Below are 20,509 nucleotides of genomic sequence, written 5' to 3'. Positions count from 1 at the left end.
GTGTCATTGTTCAGCTCTTCAATTTAGTTCTAGAATCAAACTCGAGAAAGAGTGTATATACCTTGATTGTTATGGCATCACAGAGGCCATCAAATATTGGTGGAAGTGCTGAACCCTCGCTTGGTTACTGGGGGAAGATTTCCTTCCGGATTTGTCTCTTATCTTTCCCAACCGAATAAAGGAGTCCTCTGTGTCCAGGACATAAGAGATCTGAAAGCACATTTTGTGATTTAGTAGCAAATTAAACCACAAAATATGAGTATATATATGCATGATATATTAACAATGCTAAAAAAGAAAATTCTGCTTGAACTAAAAGTCTACCTTGGATGTGATGGCCGACGTCTTGCATTCTAGACCGTTCATCGTCAGAACATTCTCCATAGCCAGATGTAGAGCAGAAGACTCATCCATATTGGCATATTTACGCATATTTCTGCAAGTGTTAAGAGCAGATCAGACCTTGTAATAGATGAATTTTGAGTAATTAATCAACAATTTTAAGGTATCTTTGAAGATCAAGTACAGATAGAAATAAAGAAAAAGAACCAAGAAAACTTCCCTTCTTTTTTCCTTTTCTCTCTTTCACATAATTTCCAACTACTGACTCTTTTAGAGAGATTGGTGATGGTAGAACAGCTTTTGACTCTAATACAAGCACTATATGCTATTTTCTGGTATTCTTGGTCATATTTTATTTGATGTGCTACTGCAAATTTCCCCCCTTCTTTCAGATAAGTAAAAATGGCACGACATTTATAAGTTGCATAACCTAGAAGTTAACAGCAATACCTCTTCAACACAACAGCAGATGACTCCTTTCTCCCATTAGTAGCTGAAAGATAATCATTGTAGAAATAGTCCGCGAAGTCGGGGTCCACTGAAACTGGAACTACTTCGGACTTCTCATTTACATCATCCATCAACTGAATAGACAATTGGGTGGGGGAAGATGTCTACAAGGATGAAAAGTGACTCAGCATCCAACAAACTTAATAGTATTGATTTGAGAATAGAAGTAATCGATTCAAGTGTCCAAAAACCTACACATTCAATTCGGTAAATGTTCTCATCATGCAAAACGACATGGACGTTTTCGTAATACACCAAATCAACATAGTGCGACTTCCGAGATTTTTCATATTCGTACAACTGAAGCAGCTTATAGCCCACCTCATCACTTGAAACAATTTGTAGCTGCAGAAAAAGGCATAGTAAAACAAAGTAAAGGAAATTGAAAATAAGGCAAAACAAACTTTTAAGAATATTACCTGTTTGACCAACTTATATATTAGCTTATCCAAAGTAAATAGAACATAAGACTGATTTCCAATCAGTGAACGGCAGTCTTCCTCGAATTTTGAATTATCAGAAGATCCATCAAGCAGCCCAAACAGTGCACTCTTAAATCTGTGTTGAACGTTTCATCAGAAAGTTAGGGGAAGAAAGGGTTCCTATAAGATTGTAAATAGAAGATTTACACAGCTGAATCACCTGGTATAGGGATCAGAACTTGCATCCTTCGTGGTTTTCAACTTGAATTCTGCAGATGCTGAGTTCACCTTCGCTGATAGTACTCTCTCATACAGTGTCTAGCAGCATGAAAGAAAATCATGTGAGGCAAGTAGATTAGTAATCCTCTTTTCATTGGATTTTTTCCTTCTTTGTTGACAAAGGTGAAAAGGAAGGGGGTGGGGGTACCATAACTTTTACCTGATGCAGCCTGAAAAGCACATAGAAGGTGTCGTTTCCATAGAAAACTTGATGATTATTTCCCTCACTGCCTTGCAATGGAGAAGGCACGTACTTCGGGAGAGGTTTACATGTCAGCAGAAAGCGCTCAGCTTGTGGCAAAAATGCACCATCACTTGTATCTTCAGCCTCACCTTCACCGTCAAGCTCTCCATCTTCCTCTTCCTCGTGCTCTTCTCCAGATCCATCAGCAGCAGCATACTCATCTTCACCAGCCTCAGATGCATTTTCACTGTCCTCGTCATCAGCATCTGCATCTGCATCATTTTCATTGGCTGCATCTGGAGAAATCTCCTCGTGACCTCTTGTTTGAAAATGCATCTCATCATGGCCAAGCTTTTTCTCAGGCATGGATTGTGAGCCACCATCCTGATGGGTGGCTATATTGTCTTCAAATTCGCCCCTGGGAGAATTCTTATCAGCTCTGTTATCAACTTTCCCGGCATCAACAAAAACTGCATCATGCCCGGTGAGTCTAGACCCCTCAACATACCCTCCGTTTGCCAGATTTAATTTTGAAGTCTCACCACCCTGTGCACACAAGGAAACAAATTCACAACTAGATTAGGAAAGAAAATACAAAAAGAAAAGAAGCTAAGCTTATCCAAAAGCCCCACCTAAACAGAAACATGAGAGCAAAAAGGAGTTGAACCAAGGGGAAAAAATAATGGAACAAGTATGATTAAAAATGCGTCAACTTCTCGGCCCAAAATGGGGCTCCACGGTCTAGCTGAAAACATACACCCGTACCTCTGAGCACAGTGTATCTTCCATATTAAGCTTGGACCCATGGCTGTCCTCACCAAGATCATTTTTAGCTCGAGAAGAATTTGCAGCAAGCCCTTGAAGTTGAAAATGAATATTCCATGATAGAAAATCAAAAACATAAATAAATCAATACAAAATGCAAAGGAAGATAAGATAAAGAATGCTACTATAAGTCACACTAAAATAATGTCAAAACATCAACCAATCTTCACATCAGTAATAACATAGAACCAAGTGTTCAATTATATACATACCAGGGTTTGCATCTGGTCCTATGGTAACCGCTGTACCAGAGTTGGGTAATCGTCCACCAGACGCCACAGTTGATCCATCTGCTTTAGCCAAAGTATCAATATTTGTGAAGCCTGTCTTGCAGGAATTGACTCCTGGAGGTGATGAGTTTGAATCTCCATTGCAGTTAGGCTTTGGTTGCTTCAAGTTCATGGTAGTAGCATCAGCATTTGGACTTCCATCGCTTTCAGTTACACTAGTCACCGTGTTTTTTGCAGTTCCAAGTTTAGAGGAACCATCACCGTCAGTAGCCTCTGATTTACGACGCCATGACTGAACACCCAGCATTGGCTCAAGAAAAGTTGTATAGAACCTCAAAACTTTATTTGATTGCTCTTTTGTTGTGCAGATCTCTTCGGACGAGTACTTAATAATTTCATACAGATCTTCATGAATGTCAGCATCAGCATATTCAAATTCAAGATTTGGATGGACGAAGAAGTTATTTCCAGCAGCAATACCAAGTAATACATGATCCTCATTTTCATTTTTCTCCTTGATCTCTTTGATTTCTGCTACCAAGGCTGTCGATCAAAAGAATGAGAAGGGTCATGAGAACCAGAAAATACATGAAAACACCCCTACATCCTTGGTAACCACAACATGACACTCTTCTAATCTATTCTAGCGAGATAACATCAAACTCATGAATGGGAGCCCCTTTTTAGGTCTCCAAAAAACATGTCCCAAATAGATAAGTCGTGGCTCCAGAAAATAGTAAAGACAATCTAAAATGGATAGTCATTGTCTGTCTGCTCATGCAAGGATTTGATGAACACAAAATTATGTAGAGATTTTGTCATCATTGATCATCATAATCCAATTTACTTAAGTTCAGACTTGAACTAACTATATAGTGGGCAAAAGCACAACTTGCAATATATGGTAATAACTAAAAGAGCCACATGATTACCAGATTAAGAGAAAAGATGCAACTAAGTATTTATAAAACCTCAATGCTCAACTTACATTTTGTGCCCAAGTTCTTCAAATCCTGCTGCTTGAAATAAAAGCTCCGATGATCAAGAGACTTGTAATGGTTCTTAGCATAAATCTCAGCCCATACTTTGTTGAAATCTGCACGACACTTGGTCCACTCCTCTTGCTTCTGCTTCAAGCGGCTAAGTATTACAGGCAATGCAAGTGATGGATTTTTGCGCAAAATGTCCATCACATCAAGACCATGGTCTCCATATAGACGTTCGATGCATCTCAAATTCAGAGCTTTATAAAGCAAAGACAGAATCAATTTTCAGAAAAATACATATCTATCCATTCACGGTAAATGAAGGAGAAGTAAAATAGCTTTCAGTACATGCTCGTGATTTATAATGGCAAACCTGTGAAATGTTCCTCGATACATATGGGATTGTCTGCATTATCATTTATACTGTTCAACAGCTCCTCTGCACGCTTTGCAGCTGAGCTCACAGACTCCAACAACATGTCCAGCTCAAATCTGAAATATATAATAAAAACCCAATGAATATAGAACTAAACCATTAGGAGAAAGTCCTGTCAACAAGTAAATATAGGAAAAGAAGTAAAAACGATAGCAGATCTAAATATTCCATTATTGAGTCATGAATACGTAGCAGGAACACGAAAAAGTTTTCCTCTCCTTTAATACCGTATTAGCATATTTCGTAGGAATGATTATATAGCACTGGGGAGTACTACAAAAGGAAAAAGCTAAATCCTCATTTATTATACTATCAACTCCTATCCAAGACAGCTTATTAAACATGCACTGTAAAATATATGTTGGAACTCAAAGATACTGCTAGACCATCCTAGGGGATAGGGATAGGATAAACCCACCATTTCATATTTTACATTGACAAGGCAAACGGTTCATAGGCAAGCACTAAACCACTTGAAATAAAGTGAAATCCAGTAAAACCAATATATTTCCATTTTATATCACTAAGCATTGAGGACAATTTTTTATTATTAATACACACAAACAGAGAGATTTATACGATACCTGTCATCTTCACATCTAAACAGGCTTTCTTCATATTGATTTCTGCGCATGTGCTTAAATGAGTAATCCTCGCTTCCAGATGTCACAGATACCCAATGGTCGTTTAAAACTTGAGCACCAAGTTCCGATCTCTGGCTTGCTGCAGCTATTGGATACTGCAAAGATCAACTTTTTCTATAAGAGATCGAGAGAACAAAAAGAAGGTAAATCTGTAGCCACTGGACCAAGTAGAGATGCTAAAGAATCATACATCTTCGGGAAGAAGTCGGTAACTGGGAGTGCAACTTAGACAGTTAGAAAGGTCAAGCTCCTGAATGGATTTTCCCAAGTACTTCGAACTGTATCTGTCCTTTTCTTTACCTCCATCCACTTCACGCTTTAGTTCTCTGTCTTTATCCTCTATTCTCAAGGCTTTTGCAGAATGTCCTTCACTCCACAATGTCTCTGCCAATAATGTTAGTATGAAACTGCTTTGTTAGATTACACAGCAAACATGCAAAAAAATAAACAAAAAACTATAGTAGAAGAATAACATACTTTTGCCCATAACACCAGCAAGAAATCCTTCTGCAGAATAGAAATTTGAGTAAGAATCAAAACAAATTTAATAAATAAATAAAACTTTAACTACAGTAAAATTCAGTGACTACCTATTCGCTCGCAGCGCTCGAAAAATTCTTTGAATCCCTCCATAAGATCAGGATGTTTTCCAAGTAAATCAGCAATCTGAAAATACCTTGTGTTATTTACCAAAAAGATAAATGTATTTAACATTTAGCTCAGCAAATAAAATAGAATACAGCCTGAATCTAATAGAAAAGTAAAGATCGAGCAATAAAGATCGCTGCAAGATGCAAAGTTAAAACATAAAATATGATGCTATCCATTGGAAAGATTTATATTGCAACTTGAAACTATTATGGAAACATTTGTTTCTCACATAATGACAGAAATAGATACAGCTGTTACAACTTCCGATACACAAAGGTCCCAAGTAAATTTCTAAAAAGCATTAGGAGATGACATAATATACATACCAAATCATGCAACTGCTTTTTGGTAATTATCTCTGTGCTGTAAATATGTAGACATTTCAAGAATGACTGGTAATCATCTGCACTGCCCAATCGCTCCTTAACTTTTTCACAGAAAGCAAACTCCTGACTGTACATACCTGGAATGATCAAGTAAACCCATAGTTAAGACAACCTAATAGAAAGTCAAATGTAGTTATGTGACAGTAATGTATGCAACGCTTGTGTACAACTTTGTTTCCTCTAAATTATTTTTCCTCCTTTATCATACCTTTCACTTTCTTTTGTGTATGGGGATGAGAAGGGTGAAGAATAGTTGCCCTATCTAGTGCATTGAATGTATTCATTTTTATAATTATTAACCTTCACCAAAATATATCTTATTCCTGAAGGAAAACAATAACTATACGTTTTAACGTATAGTATTACATGGACTAAAGGGCTGTACAAGCACGTGGGAATGCAAGAAGGGTAGAGGTCAAATAATTGCGCTAAATAGTGCATTTAATATACTTATAATTTCTACAACAACTAACCCATCACAAAATGATATGTCTAATTCCTGAAAAGGAAAACGACAAACACATGTTGAACGTATAGGACAATATGAAGTAAAATGCAGTTTATGCACATAAAACCAAACAGATTTGCTGGAGTCAAAAATAATAAGGCATCACTCACTTTTCAATGCATCTTTATCATCATGAGAGACAAAATTAGAGTTCCCTCCAAAGTTGTCAACCTTCTGAGCAGATTTCCTTTTGTCAGAAAGTCGATGCATGCTAACATCTCCATTATTTTCATTGTCAGTATCTCTATTGTCCTGATAACGATTTCTCTTATCTTTGTTCTCCCTTTCAGCACGTTTCTTCCGATCCTTGAGCGTCGTCATCACTGTTTTGTCATCATCAACCTCTACACGCTCGACGCTGAGATCACGTTCTCCACGGGTGATAATAATCTTATCCCGTCTTAATCGTTGCTAAAATAGTATGGGGCATAGCACATTCATAAAGAAAATCAGAAAATTAGCATGTCTGTGTGTGTTTCAGAGTGTTTTAAGTACGTAAATATATATAACCTTATCCACATGAGAGTGTCGCATTGTGGGCATAGCAGAGCTCCTCTCATCAAAACGATGTAGGGAATGCCGGCCTAAAGAAGCAAGTGCAGTTGAGGCTGTTGTTGAGGTATCTGGCAAAAATCTGGTGAACTGTCGAAGAAGATCTGGATGTTCACTAAAAAGTGCCGAAACCTGCATGTAAGTGTGATACAACCTAAAATTATAAGAATAGATGATATGGAAAATAGAAGCCACAAAGTTCAGATGATTAGAATAAAAACATATAAGAAGATATGTATACCTCGTCATAGACATCAGCAATACCCTTATGTTCATTTCGATACATGTTCAAGATTGCTAGGAAATCTTTATATACCCGATCATCGTCTTGGAAACGACTCTGCAGTAAAACAAAATCCATGTACATATTTCTTTATAATTCAACTACCAAAGAACTAAATCCAGAACCTATTAGCAAACAAGTGATTGGAAATATCACCTTAATCTTATTTACAAAATCTATAGCTTCCTCAAACTCAACTGTTCTTTTTGGAGCCCCTTCAACTTCTGTAAGTGTGATCTCATAACCTCTAGGTAAGAAGGTATTGAAACCAAGGATAAGATTAGGATGCCCTTTGAATAACTCTTTCACCCTCATTATCACACCAGTTGTGTCGACTCTGCCAGAAACAAATTATCATAAAGTTACAAAGAAAAGATCCATTCACGGTTGATATTCTTAACAAGAGTTCACTTACCTTTGAGCCTTGAAATCTTTCATGACATCAAGGAACCTGTCATATTTTTCTCTCTGATCTTGGAACATGTCTTTAACTTCCTTCAAATAAGTTAATGCATCATTGGTGGTAAGTTTTTGTGTAGCACCAGTAGCACCGCCTCCACTACTCCCTCCAGCACCAGCACCAGCACCACCTCCGCCACTCCCTCCAGCACAATCTCCTGCTCCAGGTGCATGCAGCGATCCATACCTTTATCACAAGAGAAGGGTAAAAAAATATGAGTTGCAATCAAAATACAGAACAACCCAACTTCATCAGCCAAAAGCTGTTAAACATAAATGCAAGTTCTAGTTAATTATGGGTTCTCTTGCCTACACTATTAGAGCATGATCGGTAAAACGTATTACGACGAAAAAAATTGAACTTCTTTTTCTTCTACAATCCTATCCAATATGTTCCTGTCCAATGTACCAAAAACATGCCATTAACGCTTCTTTTCTTCATCTCAACAAACTTCATTACGTTCAATTACCTCCTGAGGTTGTTCCATACTCATTAATTAGGCACTACTACTTGAAGCCAGGTTAAAGGCCCCCTTAATACAGCCAAAAAACCATCAATAGGCTTAGTTGGGGAGTTACAGACTTTTCCTCACCCCACCCATCCCTACACGGCCCCACAAAGAAGAGGTGAAAATAAAACCAAAACAAGCCCCCAGAAAAAGTAAAACCACCACCGAATGCAAAGATCCAAAACGTTTTTCCATTTCTGCCCTCCCAGCCCCCCACCCCTCAACCCCACAACAGAACCTGCAGAAACCCTAGACACACAAATCTTTACCCTATTCTTCTGTGATTTCTATGCCATTTTCTTCTTCATCTTCCGCTGCTGCTATGGGGGTAACCTAACCAGACTTTCTAAGACATATGATTGAAAACAGGAACGAAATAATTCTGATCGCAAAAAGATTACTGAAAATCAGTGAATTAACCAAGAATGCTGTCATAAAAACACAGGCTTTTCAATGAAATAATCGAGCACAACTTCAGAACAAAAAATCACATGATGACACAGATATGAAATAAAAGTAAATGAATCAAGTAACAGGCAACTCTAGAACTCACGATTCTCCTCGAGAAGAACCAAATGGCCGCTTAAATTGAGGGTTCGTATACACCTCATCTCTTATTCGCTTCATCCTTCTGCAAAAACAAGACAGATAAATCAACACCACGTTAAAAGAAAGAACAGAACAATAAAAAAACTCAAAACTTTAATTCTCATTTCCACTCAAAACATACCTGTGAAGTTCCCTGAAAAGAGAATAAAAACGGTGAATAGATCTAATCTCAACAAACAAATAAATGGTAAATCAGTTTGAATTCTTTAATCACACTCTCGTTTTCAGATTCTTATCCCAAATTCTTCCTTCTCTCTTTCCTCTCTCCCTTTCTCTCTGTGGGTTTTCTCTATGGATGGATGGAGAAGAAAGCAAAACATAAAACTATATGAAGAGAACTAAGAGGTAATTAGGTGACAAAAATTGTGATGTTTCTACGTGACCTGTCCTCTCTCTATATATGACTCCAATTTCCGAAATTTTGAACAAAATCATGGGCCTGCATTGTTTATCTATCAATTTCTCTCGAGCCCAAAATATATTGATAGACCGTTTATGTACTTGGCAACTCTTTCCTTTATAAGCAAAGTATAAAATGGAAAGGAAAAAATAAGAGAAATTGTAGAAAGTGAAGTTTTGATGTCCAAGCATGTAAAAATTTATTGCATGCTGTTTATGATCCTTGAAGAGTCGAGATGTTAACACGTGTTAAATATTTATTTATGTTGATTACAGTGCTAGTCATACCAAACGTGAATTATTTTGTTTTGTTATATTATTCATAGGATTCAAAGAGATGTTAACACGTGTTAAATATTTATTTTCATTGCCAGTTGTACTAAGCATGGGGATTATTTTGCTTTATTATGTTATTTGTACGGTGCGCGGAATAGACAATGTATGTTGGTAATCTCGTTTTAACTAAGCCGCTGTTTGGGCTCCATTTTAATTTTAATGTATTTTTCTTTCTTTTTAACTACAAATTCTTCAAAAAAAAAAAACAAAATTACACATAAATCACAACTTTTTCTTATTTCTAACCATACATTTTCCAAAAAAAATTAATTTTTCAAAATACATTTTTTCTCCAAAACCTAAATATGTTATTGTATCGACAATCAGGATCTTTTAGCTAAAATCAAGACATGGATTGTTTTTGTTTTATTATGTTACGATAAAATGCGTGGAACAAATAATGTTAGTTTTAAATTACATATATTCTTTTATTGACAACCATATACTTTTCAGATCTTTTAACTAAATTGAGAAGTGATCGGCACTTGTTGACTAATATAACCTCCCTAAGTTAATATTTACAAGTAAAATGGGAATAAAAAAGAAAAATAAAGTTGAAAGTCCTTGTACAAAGTCAAGATTCGATGTCGAGCATGAAAATAATTTTTTTATGTGTTAAAGTTAGATTCAGTGAAGAGTCAGATGTTTACACGTGTTAAATATATGTTTTCATTGATTACGGTGATAGTTTTATTGCATGGGGATTTTTTTTTTTAAATTATATCATTCGTATTGTGCGTGGATGTGAGAATTAATGATATTAGTCATCTGGGTTTAATGAAATGTGTTATCGTATTAACAATTATATGACACTAACCCGTTTGAGTGAGGAATATTTTACCCAACTTTAGTTAATATTTTATATTAATGAAGTAAAATGTGGATGAAAAAGAAAAGTAAAGTTAAAAGTCCTCGAAAGCAAATGAAGTTTTCATATCAAAGCATGAAAAATTTTGTGGCATGTTGAGTTTTTAAGTTGATTTTCGTGAAGACTCGAGATGTTAATACATATAAATATTTAATTTCGCTGCTTATGCTACCAGTCATACTGAATAGAGATTTTTTTTTTTTTTTTTTTTTTTTTTTTTTTGAGCATCTAATTAAAAAAAGGTTTTTTTTTTTTTTTTTGTATTAGAGAGAATTAATATAAACTGATAATTTGGTTTAACTAAAATATTATCATATAGAAGATTGTATACTTTTCGAGATCTATATGTAACGATCTGGTTTTTGTACCTAAATTATTAACTTACGTGCTATTCGTCCTAGGAAAATCTGAGCCCATCTTATCCCTTACGGATTTCTGTCTCGTCCCCAAGATTCGAACCCACGATCTTTCCTTTAAGTAAGATTTAAGTTGAATCCTGATATCTATTTATCCAATTGGTACCAGAATTCAACTTTAATTTCTCATTAGACAAGAGTCTTGAATTGGAACACCGGGAAACGCAATATAAAGTCGTGAGGGAATAAGTGGGTAGATACCCACCCAAAAAAGACAGTGCGTTAGATATAACGGTTTGTGCATAGAAGCTGAGTCGTTACACTATAAACCAAAATTTAGGAGATATTGATCCATAATGAATTTGTACCTTACTTTAGTTAATATTTATCATAATAGACATTAACAATAATATCTCATTTTAACAATTAAGATGTGACAAAACAAGTGAATACATAAATTCCCAATAAAATCGATTCGTTTTACTTACTCTTTCATTATGGTAAATCGGTGCAACTTGATTTTGCCATAGATATTCTACCGTAATAATAAAATCGAACAATGTTGTGTTAGATCACCAGTTCAGGTGAAATACAATTTATATGTTCAATTAAATGAATCGTGCAACTTTGAATTTCAATGAAAAATAATGTTATTTAGTATAATCAGTATAAAAACACTAGCCTAGGTGGCATTAATGTGACATTAAATAAAAGGTACAATTAAATGAATCACTTAATTATTCTGTGGAATATTATTTAATGCCACCTAAACTATTGTTCTAACATTAGTGGTGCTAGATAATACTATTCTTAAATGAATGTATAATTTAATGCTATACAATTGATACCTAAATTGGTACTTAATGAATAGCATTACTCAATGAAATAGCATTACTCAAGTTGAGATCTGCTATCTATTTATGCTATATAATATTTAAGTATAGATAAATAATTTCCTTGTTGATACATTCATTCGATTAAGATATGTACCAATCACATAATTTGTGGGGATTGTAATGGGACAGGTATCCATCCGATTGGATATTTTTGTCATATTGTCCTTTCCCATACCCACTTAAGATTGGATGGGGCGGGATAGGTCCCCTGCCCCATTTACCATCCCATTTTTTCTTTTGTTTTTATTAATTTATTTTTTTATATCTTTAGTTGATGAAAAATATCATTGCTATTATTTTAATTTGTTAAGAACAATACATGCTCCTTTTTGAAATGACGATAATTCTTTTATTCTTGTTTGATATAAAATTTGAATTTGAAATAAATTTTAAATGGGATGGGTAGTGCAGAGGGGACCATGTTTGCCATTGGCCCTATACCCACTTCGGGGCCATTTATGTCCCTGTCTCGTTTACTTGATTAGATAGATTATCCTCGAGTTGAGATTTGCTATCTATTTATGCTATTTAATTTGCTGTTCACCTAATTGTATAACAACTTTAATTTTTCATGATATATCAATTTGTAATTGGGTGAACAACAAATTGCACAGCAAATCTTAACTCATAATCCCTGCCCTATTTGAGATAGGACCCGTGGGTATCGGGTTTAACAATTTTTTTAACATCCCTAATTTTGTAGTTTTATAACTACTTCGGGCCTACTTTATGGTATTTTTTGTGATTTAAAAGAAATAAATTGTATATTATATCATATAATTATAAATGTTTATAAATACTCAGATCCACTATATTTTTAATTCAAAATGAACAAATTGTAAGTCCGACATTGTAATTTTGTTCTTATCTTATCTATGTCTAAAAATAAAAAATTTGAACTTTTAACCAAACAAGCACTAATAAAGGCTCGTCCAACCGGACATCCTTTTTATTTTTTTTTTCCTTTTTTTGTAAATGTGCTTCCTTCCTAAAGAAGTGGCCTTGTATCAACTTATTCTAATAACTCTTGGCATAGCAAATATATCATACTTCTTCAAATCATCGAGAGATGAACGAGTTAACTAGGATTTTGATGATAACACCAACCACACTCTACATCAAAAAATTAATCCGATAGATAGATTATTTGAAGCTTCACGTATAAACTATAAGACATCATAAGAAATGACTACGATTCAACACATGAAATAAAAAGCTGGAATCTGCCAAGTGCTGTACACTTTTACAGTCCCCTCACAATGAGGGGGTCCACAAATTTAATATTCTTGTAGGCCCCCTCAACAAGTGAAGGGGCTGTACACCATGGTGTACAAATAACTTTTCCCTAGAAAGCCACCCTTTCCTACATTAGGAGGATGTTCGTCCATATTGCCATGACCTAATTGGCCATTGTGAGAGGAATAGAAAAGCTATTAACGATGGTATAGTTCTTATGTGGCCTAATTCTAGCCTTGGAAGGTTGGATTTTCTTCCAATCGATGGATGTCTCTTGCTTTTACATTGATATATTTAAACGTTAAAGCAATTATGTTAGAAACACTAGTAAAAACAATTAAAATGTAATATGAAAGATTGTGTGGTTAAAAGTAAAAGAGAGAAGATAAATTTTTTAGATAATGGAGGCAAACAAGCACGCATCTGATCCGCATTCTCCCATGTAACCTTTTCTACCGCCTGATTCTTCCAAAGTACCTTTACAAGTGAAATTCTCTTGTTTCGCTGAATATCATCATCTATTCATTACCTAACAAGTTGTCAGTTAAATTCGAGGATGAAATTCATTTAAAGAGGTAAATCAATAAGGATTAAAATGAAGTAAATCAATTTTTGGGGCTTATTTTTTAATGAAAATATTTTGAGGGTCTAAGATGGATAAAATTTAAAGTTGGGATTTATTTTTCTAATTTTAGAAGTTAAAGATTTAATGTCTTATTATATGGAAATTGGAGGACTTAAAAATGCAAAAGTTGGTATGGTGGAAGTACAAGAAGAAAATGGGTTTTTTTTTTAGTTATGGGCCTATCAAAAGAAAAGATGGAGGCTATATCTTAAAACCTAGGAAAAAAATGTGGAGGACCTAATTCTCACTTAAAATTTAGAATGCGTTTGATTGTCTATATTTTCCATGAAAAATATGCTTTTTCATCCAAATTCCTACTTTTGTACTGTTTGATTGTTATTTTTTTCATGGACAATATTTTCCTACTTTTGATTACATGACCATATTTTTCTCAAAATCAAGGAAAATATTTTCTTAAGTAAGAGTATGATTTTATTTTTCACGAAATTTACTCTCTCTTTTATTTATTCACTCTCTTTCATTAACCCACTAATAAAAAATGGACAAGTATAATATTTTTTAGATTGAAAATTAAATCAATAAAAAACATTTAATTGACAATTTTCATACAAATAAATTATAAGCAATTGAATTACATAGAATTTATTTTATTTCCATCCAAATTTCATGTTTGCAATTAAACGCGCCCTTGGAGAAAAAAATGTAGACCTAATTTTCGCTTAAAATAATAAGGGGGATTCATTTAATAAGCCCAGTCAAACAAAAATTTTATTTAAAAAGACTATAACTATCTTTTTTATTTAGATAGCCTTAGGATACAAAGAAAAGGAAAATACAATTTTTAAATTACTAAAATATCCTTATATTTAAAAGACACAAAGCCCCAATTCCCCTTTTAATTTCCATTTAACCCTAATTCAATTTTGGCTTCCTTTCTTCCACAGTTGGATCGGTCATTCTCTGCTATTCTTCTTCTTTTTTATCATCATCTTCTTCTTCATGAAACTCTAAAATATAATATTATCATTCTCTTAAATACTTACTTGGTTGAAGTAAGTAATCAAAGTTTATAGTATTCTTGATGGGTATTTGAAGAAGAAGAGAAGGTAATGTTAAATTTCAATATTTTGGCTACTTTCTTTTTTAATTTTTCTGAATCACATGTTGTGATTCATGTTTATGGCGTTCATTTGTTAGTAATGATTTTATTTTTTTATTTTTTTATCATCGAATTATAGATTTGATATAGGTTGTTTTCTCATTTTCTCATTAGCTCTTATTTTTTAAGTGAATATGCTAGTAAACACATGTTTGGCTATTCTATTTGTTGTTCTACTATGAAACATATATTTCATTTTTTCCGTCCAGAACTACTTACATATCGTTTTCTACAAATCATAACGACATACATCTCGTTATCAATAATGTACAAAGTCAGTTGAAAGCGCTTGAAAATGAAAAATGCAATGAATGGCAAAGGGAAAACATCAATCATTTTTGTTTAAAAAATAATTTCTTGTGTAAGCTTGTATGAAGTTAGAGAGATGTTGAAGGTCGATACAATGTTATACCAAATGGAGATGTCAACTTTTGTCCCTACAATGTCTAAGGCTCCAACTGTAAGAAAACTAGTCATGTTTGCTCCACTTGTAAATTTTAAACAACTAGTAGTGAAACTTAAAGTTGTTCAATTGTCGTGACTTGTAATTTTATTATTTTATATTTATTGGAAGCACAAAATGGTTTATTAGATTTTGTAGTCATTGTGCTATTCTCGCTTTTATGCTATTAGAACAAAGTTAAAGTCTTTTTACGTTGTTATATTTTTTTCACATTACAGACAAACGACTTTTATATCATTATAGTTGATGCGTATGTCGTTTCAATATGAAAAATGCATAGATTCATATAACGACGTTGAAATTGTTCCTGAAACATAAAACGATATTGATGTCGTTTCAATACGAAAATTACACTAATTTACATAAATGTATTGAAATCGTTCCTGAGACACAAAACAAAATTAATGTTGTTTCAGTATAAAAATATGCCACTTTATTGATTTTCATAATAGCATTGAAGTCATTATAGACCAATAATATGACATGAATGTCGTTATATAAAAAACTTACATAGCGCAAGCGACATAGGGAACCATTGCGCTCACTTCCAAGGAACCATTTGCTCTCGAGTGGTAATGATATTGATATCATTATATATCTATATTATTATAGTTATTATTCAAATTTGAACAATTTCAAACACGTCAAATTTGTACTAAAACAATATGGACACCTTTATGTTATTTCGTGATTTGCTACATAACGATATAATTATCGTTTCAATACAATTTTGACAACATCCATATCGTTTCAATTTAAATCATAAATAAAACAACATATATATCGTTTAAGTTTATATAAAAAAAATATGTATATCGTTTCTGCTAAATACAACGATTCGATAATCCACGACCACCCAACATGTATTCGACATATATGGGACAATTGAAATAAGTCAACAAATGGATTTGATCTCACTTAAAAGAAACTATGTGAACATTTCTGTTCGCGCGATTGTATACAACATCCGAACTATTCTTATAGGAACAAGTATCTTTGATTGTTATTTCTAAGTCATTTGAATGACATCAACCCACTTGATGACCTCTTTCGACCGTCTTAGATATGTTAAAGACATGTTGAGTGGTTGTAGACGATTGAATCGTTATTTTTAGTCAAAACGATATAATTAACATTTTATATGAAAAGAAACGATATCTATGTCGTTATAGTTATTATTTGAATTGGAACGATTTTAAGCTCGTCAAATTTGTATTAAAACGATATGAATGTCGTTATTTTATTTGTGAGTTTGATACATAACGACATCATTATCGTTTCAACACAAGTTTGACGACGTTGATATCGTTTTAACTTAAATCATAACTAAAACTACATACATATCGTTGCAGTTAAAATAAAACGACAATTATATCATTTCTGCTAAAAATAATTATTTGACCGTCCACAACCACCAGACATGCATATGACATATGTAAGATGCTCAAAATAGATAATCAAGTGGGTTTGATCTCACTCAAAAGAAACTATGGGAATATTTCTGTTCCCATGATTGTATACAACATTCGAACTATTTCGACAGAAAGAAGTATCTTCGTTCGTTCTTTCTAAACCATTCGAATGTCATCAACCCACTTGATGACTTCTTTCGATCGTCCTAGGTATGTTAAAGACGTCTTGAGTGGTTGTGGACAATCGAATCAGTATTTTCAGTTAAAACGATATAATTAACGTTTTATATGAAAAGAAACGATATCTATGTCGTTATAGTCAATATTTGAACTGGAATAATTTCAAAATTGTCAAATTTGTACTAAAACGATATAAATATCGTTACTTTAATTGTGAATTTGATACATAACGATATCATTATCGTTTCAATACAAGTTTGACGACGTTAATATCGTTTTAGTTTAAATCATAACTAAAACTACATACATATCGTTTCAATTAAAATAAAACGACAATTATATCGTTTCTGCTAAATATAACGATTTGACCATCCACGACCACCAAACATACATCTGACATATGTAGGATAACCAAAACAGGTAATCAAGTGGGTTCGATCTCTTCAAAAGAAACTATGAGAACATTTTTGTTCTCATGATTGTTACCACTTTCAAACTATTCCGACAGAAAGTATCTTCGTTTGTTCTTTCTAAGTCATTCGAGTGGTATCAACAAATTTGATGACATCTTTCAATCGTCCTACTATGTTGAAGGCATGACGGGTGGTTGCAGACGGTTGAATCGTTATTTTTAGATAGAACGATATAATTATCATTTTATATGAAGAAACGATATTTACGTCGTTATACTTGTGATTTGAATTAGAACGATTTCAAATTCGTCAAATTTGTACTAAAACAATATGAATGTCGTTACTTTATTTGTGATTTTGATACATAACGATATCATTATCGTTTCAATATAAGTTTGACGACGTTGATATCGTTTTAGCTTAAATCATAACTAAAACTACATATATACCGTTTCAATTAAAATAAAACGACAATTACATCGTTTCTGCTGGATATAACGATTTGACCGTCCACGACCACCAAACGTGCATTGACATATGTAGGATGATCAAAATAGGTAATCAAGTGAGTTTGATCTCTTCAAAAGAAACTATGAGAACATTTTTGTTCTCATGATTATATACCACCTTCAAACTATTCCGACAGAAAGTATTTTCATTTGCTCTTTCTAAGTCATTCAAGTGGTATCAGCACACTTGATGACATCTTTCGAGCATCCTACGTATGTTGAAGGCATGACGGGTGGTTGTGGACGATCAAATCGTTATTTTTAGATAGAACGATATAATTAACATTTTATATGAAAAGAAATGATATCTACATCGTTATACTTATGATTTGAATTGGAACGATTTCAAACTCGTCAAATTTGTACTAAAACGACATGAATGTCGTTACTTTATATGTGATTTTGATACATAACGATATCATTATCGTTTCAATACAAGTTTGACGATGTTAACATCGTTTTAGCTTAAATCATAACTAAAATTACATACATATCGTTTCAATTAAAATAAAACGACAATTATATCGTTTATGTTAAAAATAACGATTCGATCGTCCACGACCACCAGACGTGCATATGACATATGTAGGATAATCAAAATAGATAATTAAGCGGGTTCAATCTCCCTCAAAAGAAACTATGAGAATATTTTTGTTCTCATGATTGTATACCACTTTCGAACTATTTTGACAGAAAGTATCTTCGTTTGCTCTTTCTAAGTCATTCGAGTGGTATCAACTCACTTGATGACATCTTTCAATCGTCCTACGTATGTTGAAGGCATGAGGGATGGTTGTGAACGGTCGAATCGTTATTTTTAGCTAGAATGATATAATTATCGTTTTATATGAAAAGAAACGATTATCTACATCGTTATACTTGTTAATTGAATTGGAACGATTTTAAACTTGTCAAATTTGTACTAAAACGATATGAATGTTGTTACTTTATTTGTGATTTTAACACATAATGATATCATTATCATTTCAATATAAGTTTGACGATGTTGATATCATTTTAACTTAAATCATAACTAAAATTACATACATATCATTTCAGTTAAAATAAAACGACAATTATATCGTTTATACTAAAAATAACGACTCGACTGTCCACGACAACCATTCGTGCATTCTGGTATATGTAGGATGATAAAAATAGATAATCAAGTGGGTTCGATCTCCCTCAAAAGAAACTATGAGAACATTTTTGTTTTCATGATTGTATACCACCTTCGAATTATTCAAACAGAAAGTATTTTCGTTCACTCTTTTTAAGTCATTCGAGCTCTATCAATCCACTTAATGATATTTTTCGATCGTTCTACGTATGCTGAAGGCATAATAGGTGATTGTAAACGGTCGAATCTTTATATTTAGTTAGAACGATATAAATATCGTTTTATATGAAAATAAATGATATCTATGTCATTATCATTATGCTTTGAATTGGAATGATTTCAAACACATTAAATTTATACTATAACGATTTGGATGTCGTTGTCTTATTTTATGGGTTTGATACATAACGATATTATTATCGTTTCAGTACAATTTTGATAACATTGATATCGCTTTAATTTAAATCTTAACTAAAACAATAAATAAAAATGATAATTATAAAAACGACGATTCGATCGTCCATGGTCAATTATATGTAAATTTCAATTACTTTTAATATCGTAGTTAAAACGTTCTAGAGTAATCACTTCTGAAACGATATGTATGACATTATAGTTACGATTGAATATGAACGATATCATTGTCGTCAAAAATTGTATTGAAACGACATAAACGTTCTTTACTTATTCTATAGCGTGCGCTTAAACCTGTTAAACAGTGAAGTAATGTTTATTCGATATCGGAACGACATGTACATCGTTTTTTGTACTTCAGGAACGAGTTCAATGTCGTTATACAAATCAGTTAAGCATAGTGTATTTGATATTGAAACGATATCAAAGTCATTTTATATTTCAGGAACGATTTCAATGTCATTATGCAAATCAGTGAAACAGTGTCAGTAGCTCATTTCCATTCCATATTTTTATTAAATTGATAAGTTATATTTTACGATTTCTTCAAACTGCAATATCTTCGTGATAGCTTATTCGAAACGAATTTTTCTCGAGTCGAATAATTCTTATTAATTACAAGCTCTAAAATGAGTTCAATATCGATATACTACATCGCTTTTTATTAAAATCTAATTATTGGACTTTAAATAAGATATAAATAAAAAAATATTTTTTTTCCATTTTTTTCCAAAATATAATGATAAAATTTATTTTAAAAAATTTCGTGTGTTATAATATGTGTTTAATGAATAAATAACGCAATAATTATTTTCGACTAGCTGCTAAGTTGTGGACAATGTTAAAACTTTGGGTGCACTGGAGATCAATTACGAAAAAGAGATGACTTTAAACTTAAAAAGAAGAGTTCGAATTCTAAGGAGAAGATGATTTTGAAGAGGAAGATTTTTTTGAATTTAAAGGAAGAGAATGTTGTATGTGTTAGAACATGAATGCATAGTTATTAGAGCCAACCCGATGATCAACTAAAAAAAACCACCAAGTCAATGGTTCAACTGGTGGGTTTTGTTAAATTTTATTTTTGAAGTGAGAATAAAACAATTTTTTGAAATGTAATATATATATTTTGCTTATAAGAAACAAAGGACCATCACTTGCCATAATGGTTGTGGAGTTAAAATATTTTCTTACAATCCAAGATTCAAGTCACGGCTCCAACAAATTTAAAATAAAACTCCAATCTCTTCTTCATTTTTATTTTACAAGTTAAGAATAAAGAAGTCTTTAGACACTTTTAAATAATTAAAACTCCTTTTATTTTTATAAGTTTGGTCAAAGGCCATTTGA

General features: G+C 33.0%; 1 protein-coding gene across 1 annotated transcript; it reads right to left on the bottom strand.

Moving 5' to 3' along the window:
• Window positions 1–40: 40 nt before the first annotated feature.
• Window positions 41–9,191, bottom strand: LOC111400855 (paired amphipathic helix protein Sin3-like 2). The gene is made up of 23 exons (XM_023028298.1): window positions 8,937–9,191; window positions 8,760–8,837; window positions 7,654–7,884; window positions 7,395–7,575; window positions 7,197–7,295; window positions 6,914–7,087; window positions 6,514–6,814; window positions 5,836–5,972; window positions 5,449–5,524; window positions 5,336–5,365; window positions 5,049–5,242; window positions 4,799–4,953; window positions 4,152–4,270; window positions 3,781–4,035; window positions 2,775–3,335; window positions 2,503–2,594; window positions 1,714–2,283; window positions 1,495–1,592; window positions 1,272–1,410; window positions 1,048–1,197; window positions 793–956; window positions 325–436; window positions 41–210 (listed from the first exon to the last, which is right to left on the bottom strand). Exons 2-23 carry the CDS (start codon window positions 8,831–8,833, stop codon window positions 70–72), a joined length of 4,053 nt encoding a protein of 1,350 aa, XP_022884066.1. The 5' UTR covers window positions 8,834–8,837; window positions 8,937–9,191; the 3' UTR covers window positions 41–69.
• Window positions 9,192–20,509: the final 11,318 nt, after the last annotated feature.

This window comes from Olea europaea, chromosome 10 (genome assembly GCF_002742605.1).
Source record: "Olea europaea var. sylvestris chromosome 10, O_europaea_v1, whole genome shotgun sequence".
NCBI lineage: Eukaryota > Viridiplantae > Streptophyta > Magnoliopsida > Lamiales > Oleaceae > Olea > Olea europaea.
This window is presented reverse-complemented; position numbering and strand designations above follow the sequence as displayed.

Coding starts and splice junctions, on each gene's coding strand:
- LOC111400855 (XM_023028298.1), bottom strand. CDS start 8,833: ATGAAGCGAATAAGAGATGAGGTGTATACGAACCCTCAATTTAAGCGG. Junction 4,954..5,048: donor ACCGACTTCTTCCCGAAGAT/GTATGATTCTTT, acceptor TGATCTTTGCAG/TATCCAATAGCTGCAGCAAG. Junction 2,595..2,774: donor AGGACCAGATGCAAACCCTG/GTATGTATATAA, acceptor TTCAACTTCAAG/GGCTTGCTGCAAATTCTTCT.